This window comes from Dasypus novemcinctus, chromosome 1, assembly GCF_030445035.2.
Source record: "Dasypus novemcinctus isolate mDasNov1 chromosome 1, mDasNov1.1.hap2, whole genome shotgun sequence".
In the NCBI taxonomy this organism is placed as follows: Eukaryota; Metazoa; Chordata; class Mammalia; order Cingulata; family Dasypodidae; genus Dasypus; species Dasypus novemcinctus.
This window is the reverse complement of record NC_080673.1, coordinates 119,055,015-119,074,694: the sequence shown is the minus strand read 5'-3', so window position 1 is coordinate 119,074,694 and position 19,680 is coordinate 119,055,015. Positions and strand designations below refer to the sequence as shown.

At 35.2% G+C, this 19,680-nt stretch overlaps 1 protein-coding gene across 3 annotated transcripts in view; it reads right to left on the bottom strand.

Annotated features, from left to right (window-relative positions):
- WDFY3 (WD repeat and FYVE domain containing 3) overlaps positions 1-19,680 on the bottom strand; it is a 332,829-nt gene that overhangs the window by 142,254 nt on the left and 170,895 nt on the right. For all 3 annotated transcript variants that reach the window (XM_058296171.2, XM_058296161.2, XM_058296178.2), the window contains 6 exons: positions 18,401-18,593; positions 16,566-16,752; positions 13,788-13,954; positions 10,350-10,817; positions 9,381-9,482; positions 4,560-4,753 (listed from right to left, as the gene is read on the bottom strand). In XM_058296171.2, coding sequence (XP_058152154.1) covers positions 4,560-4,753; positions 9,381-9,482; positions 10,350-10,817; positions 13,788-13,954; positions 16,566-16,752; positions 18,401-18,593 — 1,311 coding nt within the window. The remainder of the gene's footprint in view (positions 1-4,559; positions 4,754-9,380; positions 9,483-10,349; positions 10,818-13,787; positions 13,955-16,565; positions 16,753-18,400; positions 18,594-19,680) is intronic.

Genomic DNA, 19,680 nt, shown 5'->3' with positions numbered 1-19,680 from the left:
GTGGGGGGGTGGGGTTGAATGGGACCTCACATATATATTTTTAATGTAATATTATTACAAAGTCAATAAAAAATTAAAAAATTAAAAAAAAAAAAAAAAAAAAAGAGAGACCCATGGGAGTTATGGTCATGGCCGATGGGGTTAACTACCAGGGCAGATGGCCCCTCTTTGGAAATGGTGTTTATGTGTGATGAATCTGGACTCAGATGGGATCTCCCTTCATAAGACTTTCATGCTAATGTGCTGGAGGTGCAGTTAATGTTGGGGTTTAAGATATATTTAGGGGATTTGAATCTCTGGACTGACAATGTGATAGCCAGATCCTGAGCCTCAACAGACTCCAGCACCTACAATCTGATTTATTGGACTTACCACACTCAGCTAAGATGGAGTTGAAGAAGGACAACCACCACACCATGGAGCCTAGAGTGATTACAACTGAAAATGGGAGGATTGCATCCAGCATCCACGTGGAATCTGAGCCTCCTCTTGACATAGAGGTGCAATGGACACAACCAATCCAATGTCCACATAGAAGAGGTGGCATTGGATTGGGAAAAGTGGACATAATGGACAAAGGGTATGGGGAAAGGCAGGAAGAGATGAGAGGTGGAGGCGTCTTCGGGACATGGAGCTGCCCTGGATGGTGCTTCAGAGGTAATCACCGGACATTGTAAATCCTCACAGGGCCCACTTGATGGAATAGAGGAGAGTATGGGCCATGATGTGAACCAATGTATATGAGGTGCAGAGGTGCCCAAAGATGTACTTACCAAATCCAATGGATGTGTCATGATGATGGGAACGAGTGTTGTTGGGGGGGGGGGAGAGGGGGGGTGGGGGGTGGGGTTGAATGGGACCTCACATATATATTTTTAATGTAATATTATTACAAAGTCAATAAAAAAAAAAAAAATAATAAAAAAAAAAAAAAAAAAAAAAAAGAATTACCAGGGAAGCGGACTTGGCCCAGTGGTTAGGGCGTCCGTCTACCACACGGGAGGTCTGCGGTTCAAACCCCGGGCCTCCTTGACCCATGTGCAGCTGACCCAGGCGCAGTGCTGATGCAAGGAGTGCCCTGCCATGCAGGAGTGTCCTCCGCGTAGGGGAGCCCCACGCGCAAGGAGTACGCCCCGTAAGGAGAGCCACCCAGCGCGAAAGAAAGTGCAGCCTGCCTAAGAATGGTGCCACCCACGCGGAGAGCTGACACAACAAGATGATGCAACAAAAGAAACACTGATTCCCATGTTGCTGACAACAACAGAAGCGGACAAAGAAGAAGACAGCAGCAAATAGACACAGAGAACAGAAAACCCGGGCGGAGGGGGGGTGAGGGGGAAGGGGAGAGAAATAAATAAATAAATCTTAAAAAAAAAAAAAGAATTACCAGTACAACGTGGCCTCAAATTACAGGTCAGTCGATTACCTCCTATTGGATCTATTTACAAATATTTAATAAATTCTATAAAGATGGTAACAAAGGGGGGTGGGAAATGTATGTTTAAAAAAGTTGGCAACTTTAACATGTTTTGAAGCCATGTGTTTTCAAAGAGTCTCTTCAAATATACAAGTGTTCCTCAAATGCTGATACTCATGTAGATTTCCTGTCAGAGAGAAACTGTGACCAAATTTATCATTTATTTTACTTTTAAAATAAAATGTAAATTCAAAATTGATATTAATTCAAAACAGAATGAAATACATAAAAGCATAAAGAAAAATGCAAACTTCTCATTACTGACATGAAATTAAGTGAATAAAGACAAAGGAAAATAAAATAAATACATCTGTTAAAAGGTAGCTATCCTTCCTCACAATTGTGAAATGGGTAATTCCTGTTATCTTTGAGGCTGAAATGGTAAAGTGTATGAGGAGAGGAAGTCAGAGAGGAGGGGCACCAGGTCACAAGGATCTGTAGGCACTGACTTTTCTGTTATAACATTAACATAATTTTAGACTATAAAAAAATTTTAAGAATAGTTCAAAGAATTCTCAGACAGACTTCATCTAGATTCTCTAAACACTAACATTTTACTTGAGCTCTTCCTTTCTCATTTTCTCTTTCTTTCTTTACAGATCTAATTATAATTTTTGCCAAGTATTCTAACAATATATAAAGACAGCAAAAGAAAATTCAAGATCTTCAGTAGTCACTTTAGCGGACTGTTTACTTTGGAGCAGTTTCTGAGTCTTTTTGGCAAGGTAACTATGAAGAGTATAAGACAGTTATTTTGTACAAAGTTTCTTGATTTGGATTTATCTGATGTTTCATCATAATTAGATTCAGAATATACACTTTGGCGGGAATACTACAAAAGCAATGATGAATTATTCACAGTGCATCACAGCAGGAGGCACATATACTGTTGATTCGTCCCATCACTAGCAATGTGAACCTTGATGATTAAGGTAGAGTCTGCCAGGTTTCTTCATTCTAAAGCTATTATTTTATCCTTTAAAATTAAACCATGAGGTGCAGCGGTGCTCAGAGATGTATTCACCAAGTGCAACGAATGTCTCATGATGATGGCAAAGGTTGTTGTTATGGGGAGGAGTGGGGTAAGGGGGGGGTACATGGGGACCTCATATTTTTTTAATGTAACATTAAAAAAAATAAAGACAAAAAAAATTAAACAATGTTTGGCAGATAAAATCTGAAATGATGTGAAAATCCTATTATTACTCAAACTTTCATCCACTATTTTTATCTCTAGCAGTGACTGATGATTTTGCCTCAATCGATTATGGCAGTTTGCAAATAACAATTCTGATTTTTTACTGTAAATAAGAGCTTTTCCCTTCCCTCCATTTATTGGTTTACTTATTTATTAATTTCATTCATGACGGACATATGGATTCCTACTTTATTCAATGGCTTATAAACCTTTATTATCATTATTTATATTGATGCTTAAATTGCCGCCTTTTTGGCAAGTGGTAAACCCTTTCAAGTTGGCTTCTGTGGACTTTTGGTAAGTCCCCATTAATCTTTGATCACTTCCTTACTTTTGGTAAAATAAAATTTTCAAAGAATATAGTATTGTTTTTATTAAGAGGATTAATCCTCTCAATAGGATAAGAAGATGTACATAAAGTACATAGAATAATACCTGCCATATTGCAAGCAGTCAATATGTTTGCTTTTATTATAATTTTAGTAATTTCTGGTACCTGTAAAAATCATTTTATACATTATTTTTATTAGATAATACATATACATTTTAAAACAAATAAAATTTATTTATGAAAGATTTAATCAACAGTACAATTTTGAACAAATTTCACAAAACAGCATGATCGGAGACTGAGTCTAGGTATGCCCAGCTAGCCATACTCTTTACTTATCCATTACACCTTATTTGAAAGAAACTGCATCTCTAAATTCATTTGGAAATAAATGAAAAGGAAAACATTATATTTAGTTTGATCCTAAAATTTATTATATAAAAATAACAAGGAATACATTAACATGACAGTGTGTATATGTGAATCTTTGTAAAGCATAATGATGTGGTGGAAGGGAAATGGTTTTTTAATCTGAAGGGCAGCTCTACAACTTAAGTTGTGTTAACATGCCCAGTTATATCATGTCTCTGAATCTTAGTTTTTTCATTTGCAAGATGGGGCACTATTTACATTGCAAGACTGCTAAAGTGTAGGGGACAAAAAGCATATTTAAAACTTCTATTTGTGTTTGACAACTAATAGAATACATATTTTTTATTTAGAGAGATGTGCATGCAGGTATAATGCCTCATATAGCATTTTATTTATCAGATGCATATCACTATATGAATGATTTAAATAGACTAGATCACACATGTATTAGTAGCACTTTATTTATTAAGATGCTATAATGTATTAATGTTCTTTTCATTTTATTTAAGGACTAATTCTTTTTAAAGAATGCTTATGGCATTTATTTATTTATAAAGATTTATTTTTATTTACATCCCTCCCCTACATCCCCCCCAGTTGTCTGCTCTCTGTGTCCATTTGCTGTGTGTTCTTCTGTGGGAATCTGTGTGTCTTTCTGTTGTGTCATCTTGCTGCATCAGCTCTCTGTGTGTGTGCAGTGCCATTCCTGGGCAGGCTGCACTTTTTTTGCACTGGGTGGCTTTTCTTATGGGGTGCACTCCTTGCATGTGGGGCTCCCCTATGAGGGGAACACCCCTCCATGGCAAGGCACTCCTTGCATACATCAGCACTGCGCATGGGCCAGCTCATCACATGGGTCAGGAGGCCCTGGGTTTGAACCTTGGACCCCCCATGTGGTAGGCGGACACCCTATCCATTGGGCCAAATCCACTTCCCATCATTTAGGGACTAATTCTGATAAGCCAAGGTAACAACTGCAGAAGTTCATCATTAATAAATTCATACAAATGGAAAGACATGAACAACTTGAGTTTTTCCAAAGCCCTAATTGTGTACAAAGTTGTGTTACTTTAGTAATTTGGATTTTTGAAATTTCTCTGTCTCTAACTTAAGAGTAAATCACTTTAAAATAGCCACAGATTTTAGTACTGCAAGAGAAAGATCACACTTAACAAACTTACCCTTAAAATGTCAGTCTTCAACTGCAATTCTGTTGGTGGGGCTGAATGCATTAACCCTAGGAGAGTACCCATGTCATCGTCCCCATTTGGAGAGAGCACCAACTGCTGGATAATCATCAGGGCATGCTGCCGGCATTGAGGGTACTTGACTATATTATGTGCACATCTTGCGCCTCCAAATTCTCGGAAAATTCCTTGGGGTAGGGTGAAAAAACCAAGACATAGGCTAATGTAAAACTCAAGACAAGTCAGATGTATTAAAATTCCTTTTTGTAGGCAGAGTAGTTCATAAGAACACAAAATCTACCCGGCTATTTTATCACTTAAATTATAATATAAAATTGCACTGCAGGATGTTGGCAAAGTCATAAGCACATTTTCCCTAAATTTTCATAATGCAAGATTACTGCCCTGGTATGTTCACCATGTCCAAATTCTTCAAATCAAGAACACTCAGAAATTTCATAGGTAGATACCAGGAGACAAATTATTTTTATGTAAAGGCTTTAGCTGAACAATACTTGGTATCAACTTATGTAAAAGGCTTTCAGATAAACTATACCCAAAATAAATGTACTTAAAATGAATAAGACTTTGAAAATAGGAGCAAAATAGAAATGGAATGACATTTACATCCCTAACTTACCCTTTTCTGCAACAATCCCATTTATAAACCAGCTGCTACTCATTATAATGTGTTACCTCCCTGGCACCGAGGGATCACTACCAAGTACCAGCTGATGACGTAACTAGAAAATGACCTTGAATTAAAGGTTCAACGCGGACCAGCAGAATATCCCTGTCTACATATAATAACAGGAGTTAAAAATGCTGTTTGACCTAAAGTAAGGGGGAAGTGGAAAGGACAAATGAGTTTATATGGCTATGAGTCTCTAAAAAAGAGTCTGGAGGTTGTCAATAGGATTGCCCTTATACACACCTGACAGAGTCTCAGAGACAGATAAAGTAGATACAACCCCAGGTATTGGTTCTTTTGAGGGCTAAAGAGACCCACAGGTTCTATGGTCATGGCAGATGGAGTTCACTGCCATGTCAGTTGGTCCTTCTTTGGAGCTGGTGTTTCTGCGTGATGGAGCTGGACTCAGATGTGGTCTCTTTTCACAAGCCTTTCATGCTAGTTTACTGGAATTGTAGTTGGTGCTGGGGTTTAAGATTTATCTAGGGGATTTGAATCTCTGGACTGACAATATGATAGCCAGGCCCTGAGCCTCAATAGACTTCAGCTCCTACACTCTGATTTATTGGACTTACCCCACTCAGCTAACATGGAGTTGAAGAATGTCAACCACCACACCATGGGGCCTAGAGTGCCTACAACTGACAGCAGGAGGATTGCATCCAGCATCCATGTGGAATCTAAGCCCCCTCTCGACATAGATGTGGAATGGACACAAAACCAAGCCAAGGTCCACAGGAAGGAGGAATACAGTAAGGATCAGAGTGGACTTAATGATGTCCTATTCATGAACTATTGTGGTTAATAATCGAGAAAATGTGGCATTGGTGTGGAAAAAGTGGCCATGGTGGCTGCTGGGTGCGGGGAATGGGAGGAAGAGATGAGATGTGGAGTCATTTTCGGGACTTGGAGATGTCCTGAGTGGTGCTGCAGGGACAATTGCCGGACATTGTATGTCCTCCCATGGCCCACTGGATGGAATGTGGGAGAGTGTGGGCTATGGTGTGGACCACAGGCCATGGGGTGCAGCGATGCCCAGAGATGTACTCACCAGATGCAATGGATGTGTCATGATGATGGGGGAGAGTGCTACTGTGGGGGGGAGTGGTGGGGTGGGGGCGGTGGGGGTGAATGGGGACCTCCTATTTTTTGAATAATATTTTTTAAAAAATGAATAAAATAAAATTAAAAAAAAATATGTTACCATCAACTCTATCCATTTCCACACTTTTACAGTCAAGTTAATTAAAACTTCTACATACATTAAGCATCAGTAGGTGTTATATGAGAATTCTACACATGTACATGATTGCTTTGTAAGTTCATGTTTGTAATAAAAATATATCTAAAAAAATAATGATAACAGGGTGGGTTGGGAGAAAAACATACCAAATAGACCAGATATGGACCATAGTTAGTAGTAATATTTTGACAATATTCTTTCATGATTTGTAACAAATGTTTCACAACAATGCAAGGTGTTGGTGGTGGGGTGATATATGGGACCCCTCTATGATGTTATGCACATTTGTTTGGTAAGTTCACAACTTTTACTATACACTTTTTGTTTATGTGTTTTTATGTATGAATGATATACTTCAATAAAATAAAAAAATGAAATTAATTAAGAGAAATGGAATGAATCCACCATGGGAAAAATAAGAAGGAACCAAACTTTTTAGTTCAGTAGCACGTATGCAAACAGAAAAAGACAACTCTATATTAGAAAGCAGCACTCATTAGATTGCTCCAAAGACTTGATGTAGATTGATTTTTTTTTTATTTTTTATTTTTTTAAGATTTATTTATTTTTATTTAATCCCCCCCACCCCGGTTGTCTGTTCTCTGTGTCTATTTCCTGCGTCTTGTTTCTTTGTCCGCTTCTGTTGTCAGCGGCACAGGAAGTGTGGGTGGTGCCATTCCTGGGCAGGCTGCACTTTCTTTCATGCTGGGCGGCTCTCCTTACAGGGTGCACTCCTGGCGCGTGGGGCTCCCCTACGCGGGGACACCCTTGCATGGCTCGGCACTATTTGCACGCATCAGCACTGAGCATGGGCCAGCTCCACACGGGTCAAGGAGGCCCGGGGTTTGAACCACGGACCTCCCATGTGGTAGACAGATGCCCTAACTACTGGGCCAAGTCCATTTCCCTAGATTGACTTTTTTTTAACCATCATGTCTACTATACAGATGAGGAAATGAGACAAAGTGAAGTTGAGTAACTGGGCCCCAATCGCATAGCTAACAAGTGGCAGAGCAGGATTTCTGCTCAGGTAGCCCTGCCCTAGAAGATGGTATTTGCTCTTACATATAAGCCCATGCCTGAGTATTAAAAAAAGGACAAAATGAATTAAATCACTAATTTGTATTCCCTACAAAGTAATGGTTCAATTCTTTGTGTTTTTAGAATACTTTTTATATACTTCTATTATGGCTTACATCAAACAGTACTACTATTTGTTTATATGTTTGGTCCCCAATAAACTTGGATTTCCTCCTGGTTTGACTTTTAAAAGATGTTTACTGAGTGAATAGTTGCCAGTGTATCTGGCTGCCTCAGCCACTGTCCTTTTCCTATTTAATGACTTTCTAAGAATTAAATGACCTAGAAGTGAACATAAGACACATGACTGAGTTTTAGCATATGAATTTGTGACATCCCTCTATTTACTTGAATGCCATGTTTACTTACTTTCTGGTTGTCAGTTAGAACCCATTAGACAATCATAACGGCAAATATTTGAGTACTTACTATAAGTAAAGCAGAGTTCTAAGTGCATGAGATCATATATGTAGTCACATATTTCTTAACAAAGAAAAGATAGCAGGTAAGACTAGATAAGTGAAAATGTGTTTGGCACTTTAAGAGATATATTGAGTGACTGTTAGTCACACGAATGAGCTCTCTGCTTACCCACACTGGAAAGATTATCCAAATTCTCTCTGGGTAACTCTAGGATATATCATCAAAAGCTAATTTGCCAAATTATTTTTATCATATTTTTATTATGTTTCTGAATATCTCAGTCAACTAAACGTGGTTAGTGGAAATGAGGCAATTTTGCATTATACCACAAACCAACTGTTAAAATACTATCCATTAAATTTCATCATAAAATTGTTTGAATTACCTACTAAATTCATTCATACACACCAAACTTGTATTTAAATAATTACTTATATAATTATGTGCTTACATATTTCTTCATTATGTTGTACTTCTCTTGGGGCAAAAATTAACTTTGCATCTCTAGCATCCAGCAGTGTCTGAGACACACAGTATATTTTACACAAGTTTAAATGTTGAGTTCCTCTACCTTTAGGTAAGCAGTTATGCATTAGTGCATTTGTGGGTTCATTTATTAATTAAATCATGGCTTCCCATAACATTTAAAATACAATCTAAGCTTCTTACCTTGGCCTAAAAAACTCTATGTGATCTGGGCTCAACCTACTCATCTGAACTCCCCTACCCCTCACTTAATTCTCTCAAGTTATATTGGCTTCTTGACTAACACATTTGTTTGTTAATGGTTTTTTTTTTGAGGTATCAGGGGATTAAACCTGGGACCTCATATGTTTTCCAAGTTGGCTAAAAATTTCAAGCAATCTTTTTTAAAGCAAAGTGATATTTTATAAATACATATGGACTGTCTATTAATGGTAAGTAGAAAAAGATTGATGAGAAGTTGAGACCAAAGACAAAGCAAAAGATTTAATGAATCAAATCTACCTGGGAAAGATAAGTTTTATTAGAGGTAGTAACATTATAAAACTCTAAGCTGAATTACTAAAAAATTAAGAAAATCACCATTTGAAGAATATATTTTTTCAAATATTAAAAAGCAAGTCATTTGAATAAAAGCCTTCATTATGTGAGTTGAAAATTAGGAAAAGAATACAAGACACTTTAAAAAACAATGAAATATAAGTACATATTTTATAATTATATATTGTCATTAATAAATTTCTAACAAAGAATTACATTTCTAGACATAACAGAACCATCAAGTCAACAGTTGTTTTCTAAGTTATTAAAGCACTTCAGAAGGAAGAGTCACTAGAAAACATAAAATCAGAGGCAAGCTCCTCCCAAAGGATTTGCTAGTAGCTTTTCTAATTACCTGCATTGGTGTTTGATCCTTGAAGAAGTACTGTCAAGGTCTCCATAACCAACAAAGCCAGGTGCTTTTGGTCTTCAACTGAACTATTATTTCTTGAGTCCCCTGGGAAAAAGGTTCAGAGGTCCAAATCACAAAAGTTACAGGCTTATTTTTTCTATTGATTCAGTTGTGTTTTAACAATTCCTCTCAATATTTCTTTACTGTTCACTTCTACCACGACTGCAACTGATATAATACAAACTGTAAAAATAATGTGTGTCTAACATCTGCCAGGAGCTCAAAATCATTGTTAACAGATTTTATTTTAGCATGGTTAAAATGGTAAAATTATCAAGCAAATATTGAAAATGAAATGCCAAAGTTAAATATAACCTCTCACAAAGGTTTTCATAACCATGGAGGTCAAGAGGCGAATGCTAGATTTTTAAAATCAAAATGAATGCAAAATTTATGCATAGTGCTACCTATTTGACTCTATTCATTTGACGTGTTTAATCCCTACTAATTTGCGAGATACTACTGTGCTTTTATCAGACTTATCAAAAGAATGAAATATCTTCAACCTTCATGAAGGTACCTAATGATGTATGTGTATTTAATGCACTGATGATATATATTTATTTGTTCTCTATAAGTAATAAAAACATTCTAAGCTACCTACACATTCCAATTGTTTCCAGAACTTTTTAAAAAATTCCCTTTTAGAAGCACAAGGTATTTACTACTAGTCATATGAATCATATGTGTTTTCCTCAAGTTTTTTCTTACTTTAAATACTCTTCTAACATGAAGTCATATTTCTAGGCTCCCCTTCCCCAATTCCAAACTCAAACATTAGCTTTGGGAAATATTATCCATAAGGTCACAATAATGCACATTAGGAAACCATGCAAATTAATAATAAAGCAAAAGGTAACCCTTACCAAACCCCTTTGTTAAATAAAAGTAACATTATGGTAAACACTTTACCTTGTTCATTTAGTGCCTGAGTTGGATCCTTCAAGAGAGCAGCGTATTTATGCAAAAGGTTTACCATAACTTCCAGGAGTCCCACCTCCCTGAACACATCTTTAAATATGTAGTCATGCCGTGTAAACTTAAGAAGTGTTTTCAGTGCACTAATGCTACAGTGGTAAGAAGAGCTAGACTTTAAGAGAATGCTAACACTAATAAGTTCTTTACAAGGGATATAATTTAAACTAAAAACCACAAACTCCAGCATCTCAAAATATTTGTTTTGTACTTCTGGGAGTTTAGAAATCTTCTCTGCGAACTGTGACAGGGTGTGCTGTGACTCTAGAATGAAATAATTGGCATTGTCAGCCATGTAAATATTTGTGATGGCATCAAGGATGATTTGGGCAAGGAAGTTGGTTTTTGCTTTTAAAAACGCATTCTGTAGTACTGCAAAAGCTTGGATGTTTCTCACACTGTGACCTAAAATAGAAAACAAGAACATAAAAGTAGGTGCTATGTGATAATTTTAATCATGGTGAACTAGTCTATTTCTGTTTAAACATACCATGAAATATAATACTTACCAATTATTTACTAAGAAAATGCTCTTTCACTAAAGATCTTATTTTTCTTCAGCAGCTTCAAATCATTTAATTGAAAATAAATAACTGTGAATAAAACCTTTAATGTATCATTCTGAATATTCCATTATGTGTTGAAAATTTAGACGGTTTTAGTGAGAATAAAAGCATACTACTATACAATTCTAGGTATTAGGTTAGAAACTCAGTTGTTGCCACATTTGTTCTATTTTTTTTAAGCAGTTTTATTGAAATATATTCATATACCATACAATCTATCCAAAGTATATAATCAATCAGTGGCTTTTACTGATAATCACAGTGTTGTGCATTCATCACCACAAAAATTTTTACAATTTCATTACACCAAAAATAACTTCACACCCTTTAGCAGTCACCTCTCAATCCCTCTATCCTTCTCCAGTCCTACATAATCACTAATCTAATTTCATTTTTAAAAATATTTATATTTACATTTTATATAAATGTAATCATTCAATATGTAGTAGTTTGTGACTGGTTTCTTTCACTTAGCATAATTTTTTTTGCCTGATACTAACAACTTGTAACATTAACATACATTTGTTCAGTTTCAAATGAACAGTCTTATATATGCAATATTACCCATATTCATATTTCACATGAGGTTTCACGATGTTATACAGTCCCATGTTTCATTTTTTAGCTTTCCTTCTATTAATATATGTGACCATATACCTTCCCTTTCAACCAATGCCATTCCCATATAATAGCTCTGCTAGTTACAAACACTGTGATGTGCTTTCACCTTTTTAGTTATTTACAAAGATTAACAAGCAACCATTTTTACCAGTTTTGCACAGACTGACCTCAGCTTTCCATTCTCTAACCTCATTCTACTTCCTGGTGACCTGTATTCTAGTCATTACCTCCATGAGTTTACATAATAAATTTAGTTCTTGAAACAAGTCAGACAAAAAAGAACAAATACTGTATGACTGAGCTATTTTGAAACAATTTTATCTTTTTTTGGTTTCAACTGACTCCAAGAACAAACTGTCCACTATAAAGAGAGTTGAACTGTTTAAACATAGTATGTACCCACAAGTACAACTGCAACTCAAGTGTAAAATATGGTAATTTTGTATACAAAGTTAACACTAGAAACAAAGGTCAGCAGAACATTTGGCTCTTAGTAATTTCTTTTTAGTTAATTGATTTCATCCTACTTTTTACCCTGTTCATCTAGGGACCATTAGCATGTTCAGATTTTTTTTTCTCAATCAGTGAATGTTTTTAATGTATTCTTTTACTTAATGGACCATGCTTGTCTTTTTCTGAACTCTTCTGTGACTTAAGCTTATTAAAGTTCTCATAACACATTAATTCAGGCAACACCAACATAAAGATAAATTCTTTCCCCTTTTATATATTTATGTTCAAACTAGTAACTGAAATGCCCTGTGGCCTTATCATGGGCTTCCTTTGAAGAGCTCATGTTCTGCTTTATCTGCACTCAGTACAAGCTTGGCCAAAGTTGGCTTGCAGAAGTGTGACCTTATTGCTGTGTATAGCCAGTCTCCATTTTGACAGGTCACTCACATGTGTAATTCATTATTTCCTGTTGCATATTTCAAACATTTTTTGATTTCTTTCTTTCTTCACCACTTCTACTGTCACTACCTTGGTTCAGGCTTAGATCACTCACCTAGATTACGAATAGGTGCCTTTATATACTCAGGGTCTAATTACTGAATAAGCTCTCACATTTCTTTAATTAGACATTTATTCTTTTGGTTATACATATATCATCTAAGCTCCTTTTCAAAATGTTCACTTTTACATTTTACACTGGACTCTGAAAATAGGACAGTCATATTCTTTGGTACTATATGAATGTTCCCAAGATAGATGAGATAATACAATATCAGGCAAGGACATATGTTCAAGGTTAATTTTGCTAACTAATTCTATTACAAAACAATACTATTGTAAATAGCTATTATGGCAAAATAAACGTCACTGATTAAGCAAATCGAACAAAAGTAAAGTCTGAAAAATAAAGTACATTGCTGAGCTGTTTTTATTTAGTTCAGAAGGAGCTGAATGAAGAATACTCAAACTGAAGACCACAGATCAGAGGTTTTTAAAGAGATCTCTATTATATTTATTAATTTTTAAATAAAATGAAGCCATGAACTTTTTTCTATATAAGACATGTCTGAATTTCCACCACATCGAATGCACAGAAATTCATTTAAAAGTTTCTATACAACCTAAGCACTGAGGACATCTCATACTACAGTGAATTTCATAACTCCAATCTAAGATACAACTTTTCAGTGTAATTTTATCGAGTAAATTAACCTTGGGATGTTCTAATAAACCCATTCATTCTCGTTGACTTAAGAAATTATAACTGTTAACTTCTAAGTCATAAAATGCACAGATATGCAACATGACATTTAAATACCAGACATGGTATTTTTGGCTAGTTAAATTTTACATGCAATTATCATGATTCAATTGAATATTCAGTATGTGACAATCATGTGAAAGAAACTATTAGAGGCCACCAGGTTCAGATTATTTTGGAAGGGTTATGGTACACTTAAACAAATTAAATAAACAGAAAAGGTAACTTGCATTTTTAAGTAACTAAATGTTCTTAACTATGGAGTAAGTTTTCTTAGTAAAATATCACTAGATGAAGAATCAAATGTTAGGAAATTTGGATTTTGAAAGTTTATCCTCTGACGAGAAAGAAATAACATAATTTCTTTGTATCTAAAGATTGTTTAGTTTTTAAATTTTAAATATTTATAAATATTAAATTATACATTAATTCTTTTTCTATTTGAGAAGCTCAAAATGAAAAAATCAGACTCACCTTTGCCTGTAGGCTGGGGTACTGCAAATCCAGGCAACAAAAAGGGTGCCCCTGTGGTAATACCAGCTGGTTTCAATTCACTGACACCATATGTTGTTAGGGAAGTTATCAGATTAACCAGATCTTTCAAGGCATCCTTTGATTCAGCCTCTTTTGCATGTTCCAATCTAGAGAAATTATGATTTAGCAAACATTTTTCTTTCATTGCATTCTCAAATTTAATACAGAAAATATTTTTTCAATTCTGTATGTGGTAAATAAATATATTAAGCACCCAGAAAAGTTTTCTTCTTATAGTTTTTCCTATATAACAATGAAATATTTTTTTGAAATCTAAAAATTTTATTATAAGACAGAATGGTGTATTTGAAAGATAAGCAAATCACTAGTCAGGAACCTTCATACAAGTGCTGATTTTATCACTAATCGTGCTATTTTAGGAAAACCACTAATCTTTGTTAGAGAATCTATAAAATAAAGGAATTAGATTAAATGATCTCTTAAATTCCCTACAGCTTTAAGGTTATAAAGTGTCATTGCTTGCAATGAATAACCTCATAAGCCATTTCCCTCTGAAGACATTTTCTCTTAATAATTTTAAAAAATGAATGCCTTGGGAAGAGTTCTAAACATTCAATCTTTATTTCATTAATTCAGGTACTCTCAGGGTACATTTAAAGTTCTTAGAGTCTAACAAATTTTTTAAAACAATCTTAATTCCTTCTAAAAACAATGGGGTCATTATGGAATTATCTCTTGTACTTGGTGTTAATGAGAACATAAAACAGGATGTACCAAAAGTATCTTTTTAAAAAAATAATAAGATTTATTGAGTTTTCTCTCTTAAGTAATTATATTCATTAAAGTAAACCTGAAAAATACAAAAAGGTAAAAAAGAAGAAAAAGTATGTTTTAGCCTCCTTACAACTCAAAGACAACCAAATTTAACATTCAAACTTTCTAAATTTGTCTTTCTTTAATGTGCAAAGTTTAGTTTTTATATAGATTTATTTTTAAACCATCTACAGAATTTTGAAACCTTTCTTTTTCATTTATCAGTGTGATACATGTACTTGTCTATGTTAGAATAAACTCTTCATAGATAAGCTTTCTAATGACTCATAACATCTACTACGGCTGTGTGTTTGCCCATTTCGATTTGAGCGTAGTGAAGAGCAACTAGTATAAGTCAGAATACAAGAACACTAATAAACATAAAGTGCTAGCTATATTTAGTATTACTTCTTTAGGATCAATAACCAGAAGTTAAAATTATTGTGTCAAAGAATATCAACATTGTTGAGGCTCTTGATAACGTCTTGTCAAACTGTGTTCTCAAGGATGGCACCAATTAACACTCCATTGTTAATGTGAAGTGGTTATTTCATAAACTTTCCTTTTTACTTTTGAAAATTACAACATGCATACATATGCACACACACACACATACACACACACACACATGGAAAATTATGTTCTTGGTGTTTGCTAGTGTTAACCAATAGCAATTGGGTTAAATTGGTGTTAAGTATTTACAAAATAGAGTAGTCTTACAATAGATAGAATGATTTAAAAATAACTAAGAAGCCTAGGAGCTGCTAATGGGGAATGAGTATCTTCTTCCTAACAAAATCTGTAACCAAAAGCTTTCCCAAAATATGCTTATACCAGTTGGGAAGTAAAAGAGGACTAAAGAAACATTTTAGAATAACTAAATTGTGTGATACACACATTTGTAAGGTCTCATTCAATTTACATAATTACCCTTGTTATAAACTACATTAAAAATATTGAAGAGAGTGAATGTGGCTCAAGCAGTTGAGCACCTGCCTCCCACATGGGAGGACCCACGTTTGGTTCCTCCTAAAGAAGACAAACCAGGAGCGGACAATGAGCAAAAACAACTAGCAAGACAATGAGCAAACAATGAGAAGACAACAAAGAAAAACAAAAACAAGCAGGGAGTGGATGTGGCTCAAGCAGTTGAGTGCCTGCCTCCCACATGGGAGAACCCACATTTGGTTCCCAGTACCTAATAGAGAAGACAAACAAACCAGGAGCAGACAACAAGCAGACATTGAGCAAAAACAACTAGCAAGACAATGAGCAAACAATGAGAAGACAACAAACACAAACAAAAACAAGCAGGGAACAGATGTGGCTCAAGCAGTTGAGTGCCTGGCTCCCACATGGGAGGACCCAGGTTCAGTTCCCAGCGCCTCTTAAAGAAAAAAACAAAAACAAAAACAGACAATGAACAGAAAACAAGCAAAAAATAAAAACAAAAACAGACAACGAGCAGACAAGCAAAAACGAAAAAAAAAAAAAATACAAAAAAACAACAAGCAGACAATGAGCAAAAAATACAATGAGGAAAACCACAACAAGTGAGTCACTGGGGGGCAGGGGATCATTGAAAGTACTATAAAATAAATATAACCAAAAGTACAATTAAGCAAGGAGAATTTATACTTTTGGAAGACTTTTTTCATCTAAACTCTTCTCTCTCAGCTACTTAAGAAGAGCAGATTTATTTTTAAATGTAACTTCTGACTCTATAATGTTTGCAGCCTGTATTTGCCACTTTAACTTCATGTAGTGTACTCTGTTGGCTGAACAGAAATAAAGAGAGGCAATTAAAGCCAAGAGGACACCCAAGTATAAACTACTAGTGCTTTATTAATAAATGCCCTTTTCCTATACCACAGACTATATTGCTTCCTTTCACAAAAAAAGACTAAGTAGACACATAAAACATCTTAAGTTGTAAAGTTTTACCTAAGCAAGAGATCACAAAGGAAATTATATCCTTGCCATATCCGAAAATCATCCAAAAGTGTTTGAGAAACATCACTGGAATCTTTGAGGAAACAGGAAAGCCCAGCAAACATTTCAACAATTTCTAGGGGAGACAAGTCATCTGATTGCTGCATATTCTGAACACATGTTGATAAACATTCTTTTTCTGAAAGAATAAAGAATTAAATAGATATGTATTATTTTGATTACTTAAGAAAATTTTCTTCATTCTTAACTAGTGTTTAATCAAGCATTAAATGGTAATAAATCTAGAAAAGACATAAGATAAATGTACATTATAAAAGTAAATATAAGTTTCCAATTCTTTGGAAAAGCCCTGCACTGAAGCAACAAAAAAGGATAATAAAGGAAAGTGTTGAAAACTGACACTTATTATAGCATTTACATTATATAAATATATATATTTTAAGTGGCAAGTGGTTTTTTCTTCCTCTCCCCCACCCAGCTGTTTTTGCTGTCTTTGTCCATTCATTGTGTGATCGTCTATGTCTATTTCTCTTTTTATCTTCTCTTCTCATTTTTCTCCTCATTTTCTCACTGGGATTTGATCCTGGGGACCTCTGACGTAGAGAGAGGTTCCCTGTCAATTGTGCCACCTCAGTTCCTGGTCTTTGCTGCGCTTCACGTTGACTCTCCCCTTCGTCTCTCTTTTGTTGCATCATCATCTTGCTGTGTGACTCACTTGAGCGGGTACTGGCTCACTGCAGGGGCACTCAGCTTGCTGCCCGGACACTGGCTGACCATGCAGGCACTTGTGTGGGCACTCAGCTCACCATGCAGGCACTCGGCTAGCTACACAGGCACTGGCTCACCACACAGGGCATGCTTTCTCTTCTTTTTAACCAGGAGGCCCCAGGGATTGAACCTGGGTCCTCCCATATGGTAGGTGGAGGGACTGTATCACCTGAGTCACATCCACTTTCCTACATTATATTTTGATGTTTTACCATTAAACAAAGTGATTGGCCACTGCCAAATGAAGTTTTTAATCTTTATATTGACAAAGTAAAGGATGGAAAAGGGAAAAAAAGAAAACTAACTTCTAAGTTTAAGGTGAAAAATCCAATAAATTTAATGATGAATTTGATATTGAGCTTTCATATATATCATTTAATAATTGTAAGTGAATATAGTTGTATTAAAAAGTATTTAGAGGGGAGAAGATGTAACTCAGTGGTTGAGTACCTGCTTCCCATGTACAAGGCCCTGCGTTCATCCCTGGTACCTCCTAAAAAAATTATTTTAAAATAGTTTCAGGACAAAAATATATATGGATAAAATAGTATGCAGACTATTTGTGATCTAAGAGTAACTGTCTTCTAATTAGACATCTTAAAGGAGAGCTGGCACTTACATATGAATTAAACAGAACAGATATCTCTCAAATGCTGATAAAGAATCCACATAACTTCATTTATGTTGCATCAGACAATTATCTTATTATTTGTGAGATATCTTCAGAAAAGACTTGAAACAACAACATCTCAAAAGAACATTCTTTTTTTATTTTCAGCAAAAGAAATGGAAGAATAGGCTATGAAACAGAACTTACATTACATACTGATTGACTCTTGTACCACAATAAAATTAACTTTTGTATATACATATCATTTGGAACTTACAAGAATTCCTTCCCACAAAAAAATTAATTTTTTCTTCTGGCAAATTTGTTTTGTAATTTCCAAAGAATCTTAAGAGACTTCAGAGATAAAAATAAATCCTTTATCATATGAGAAAGAGAAAAATGAAAGAAATTTAGAGCACCTATTATGAATAAGGAAAGAGATATTCACCATGAATATACTTCACTACATTGACGCTCAGCCCATGACGAGATATGGTCATAAGCACTTCCCCAGCACTCTTCCTCCAAGGCAGGTTGTAGGGAGGGCACCAAGAGGTTATTGCACTGAATAAAAGCTGGAGATCATCTTTCTGAGCCAGTTCTTCTGCCGGAGAAACAAAACTGCAGAGTTTCACTAAGATCTGAAAAACAACAAAACAAAAATGTTTATTGGTAAATAAATGGTTAGGGAAAGGGAGGAGCTAGGAAAAGACTAGAACTGAATATTACTGAGAAATTCAAAAGTAGCACAAAGCAATAGATTAAAACCACAATGAGGGGAGTGGATGTAGCTCAAGTGGTTGAGTGCCTGTTTCCCAGCTTCCCATGGACAAGGTCCTGGGTTCAATCCCTGGTACCTCCTAAAATAAAACAAACAAATGAAAAAACAACTCTCATTAGGGAATGGATGTAGCTCAATGGTTGAGCACCTACTTCCCATGTATGAGGTCCTGGATTCAAACCCCAGTACCTCCAAAAAAAAACCCACAAAAATTAGTGCTCTGACTTAGGTAATATTAAAAAAGGCATTTATGATTTAGAAATGCTATGTTAAGGCAATAAACTCTTCTTACTAAACATCAGCTTATTTTAAGAAAAAAATGGTCTATGTTTACCATCCTTCCTTCACCTAGGTATTTCTGAATACCTGGCCTTGAAATAGATAAAATAGCAGTAACTTTCAAGGTCAACATTTTATTTTCCTAATCTAGCCTTTTAATACCTAGCTTGCCACAGGGAGAGTGTAATTTTCTTCTCTAAATGGGACAACGTTAGGGAGAGGAAAAAGTAAAAAACAGATCTTGAAAAGTAAAAGCATACTCAAGCCCTTTCAATTTTCTTACACAAGCAGAAAAAGAAATTAGAATAATACAAAATCATCTTAATTCTGAAGAATCTTTTAATTTTGTCTAGTTGTCCAAAATCTTCTAAAGCCTGGCTTTCAAAGAAGACTCAAAGTTCTCAAAATCTGGAATGAGAATGTGCTTCTTGATTGCAAAATACACACTACATGAGGGTATACAGCACCAAGGGCTGCTGCCTCTTGGTGAATTCTGCTGTGTTTTCTACGCTCACTGGATTCTTCTTTTTAATCCCAATTCAGTGTCAGACAAAGTTAACTTTACTTCTTTGTGCTAAATATTTTCACCTACATGGTAAATATATAGTAAAAACATTATAATTATTTATGTACTTATTTTTATCTATAAATATATATAAATAATACAT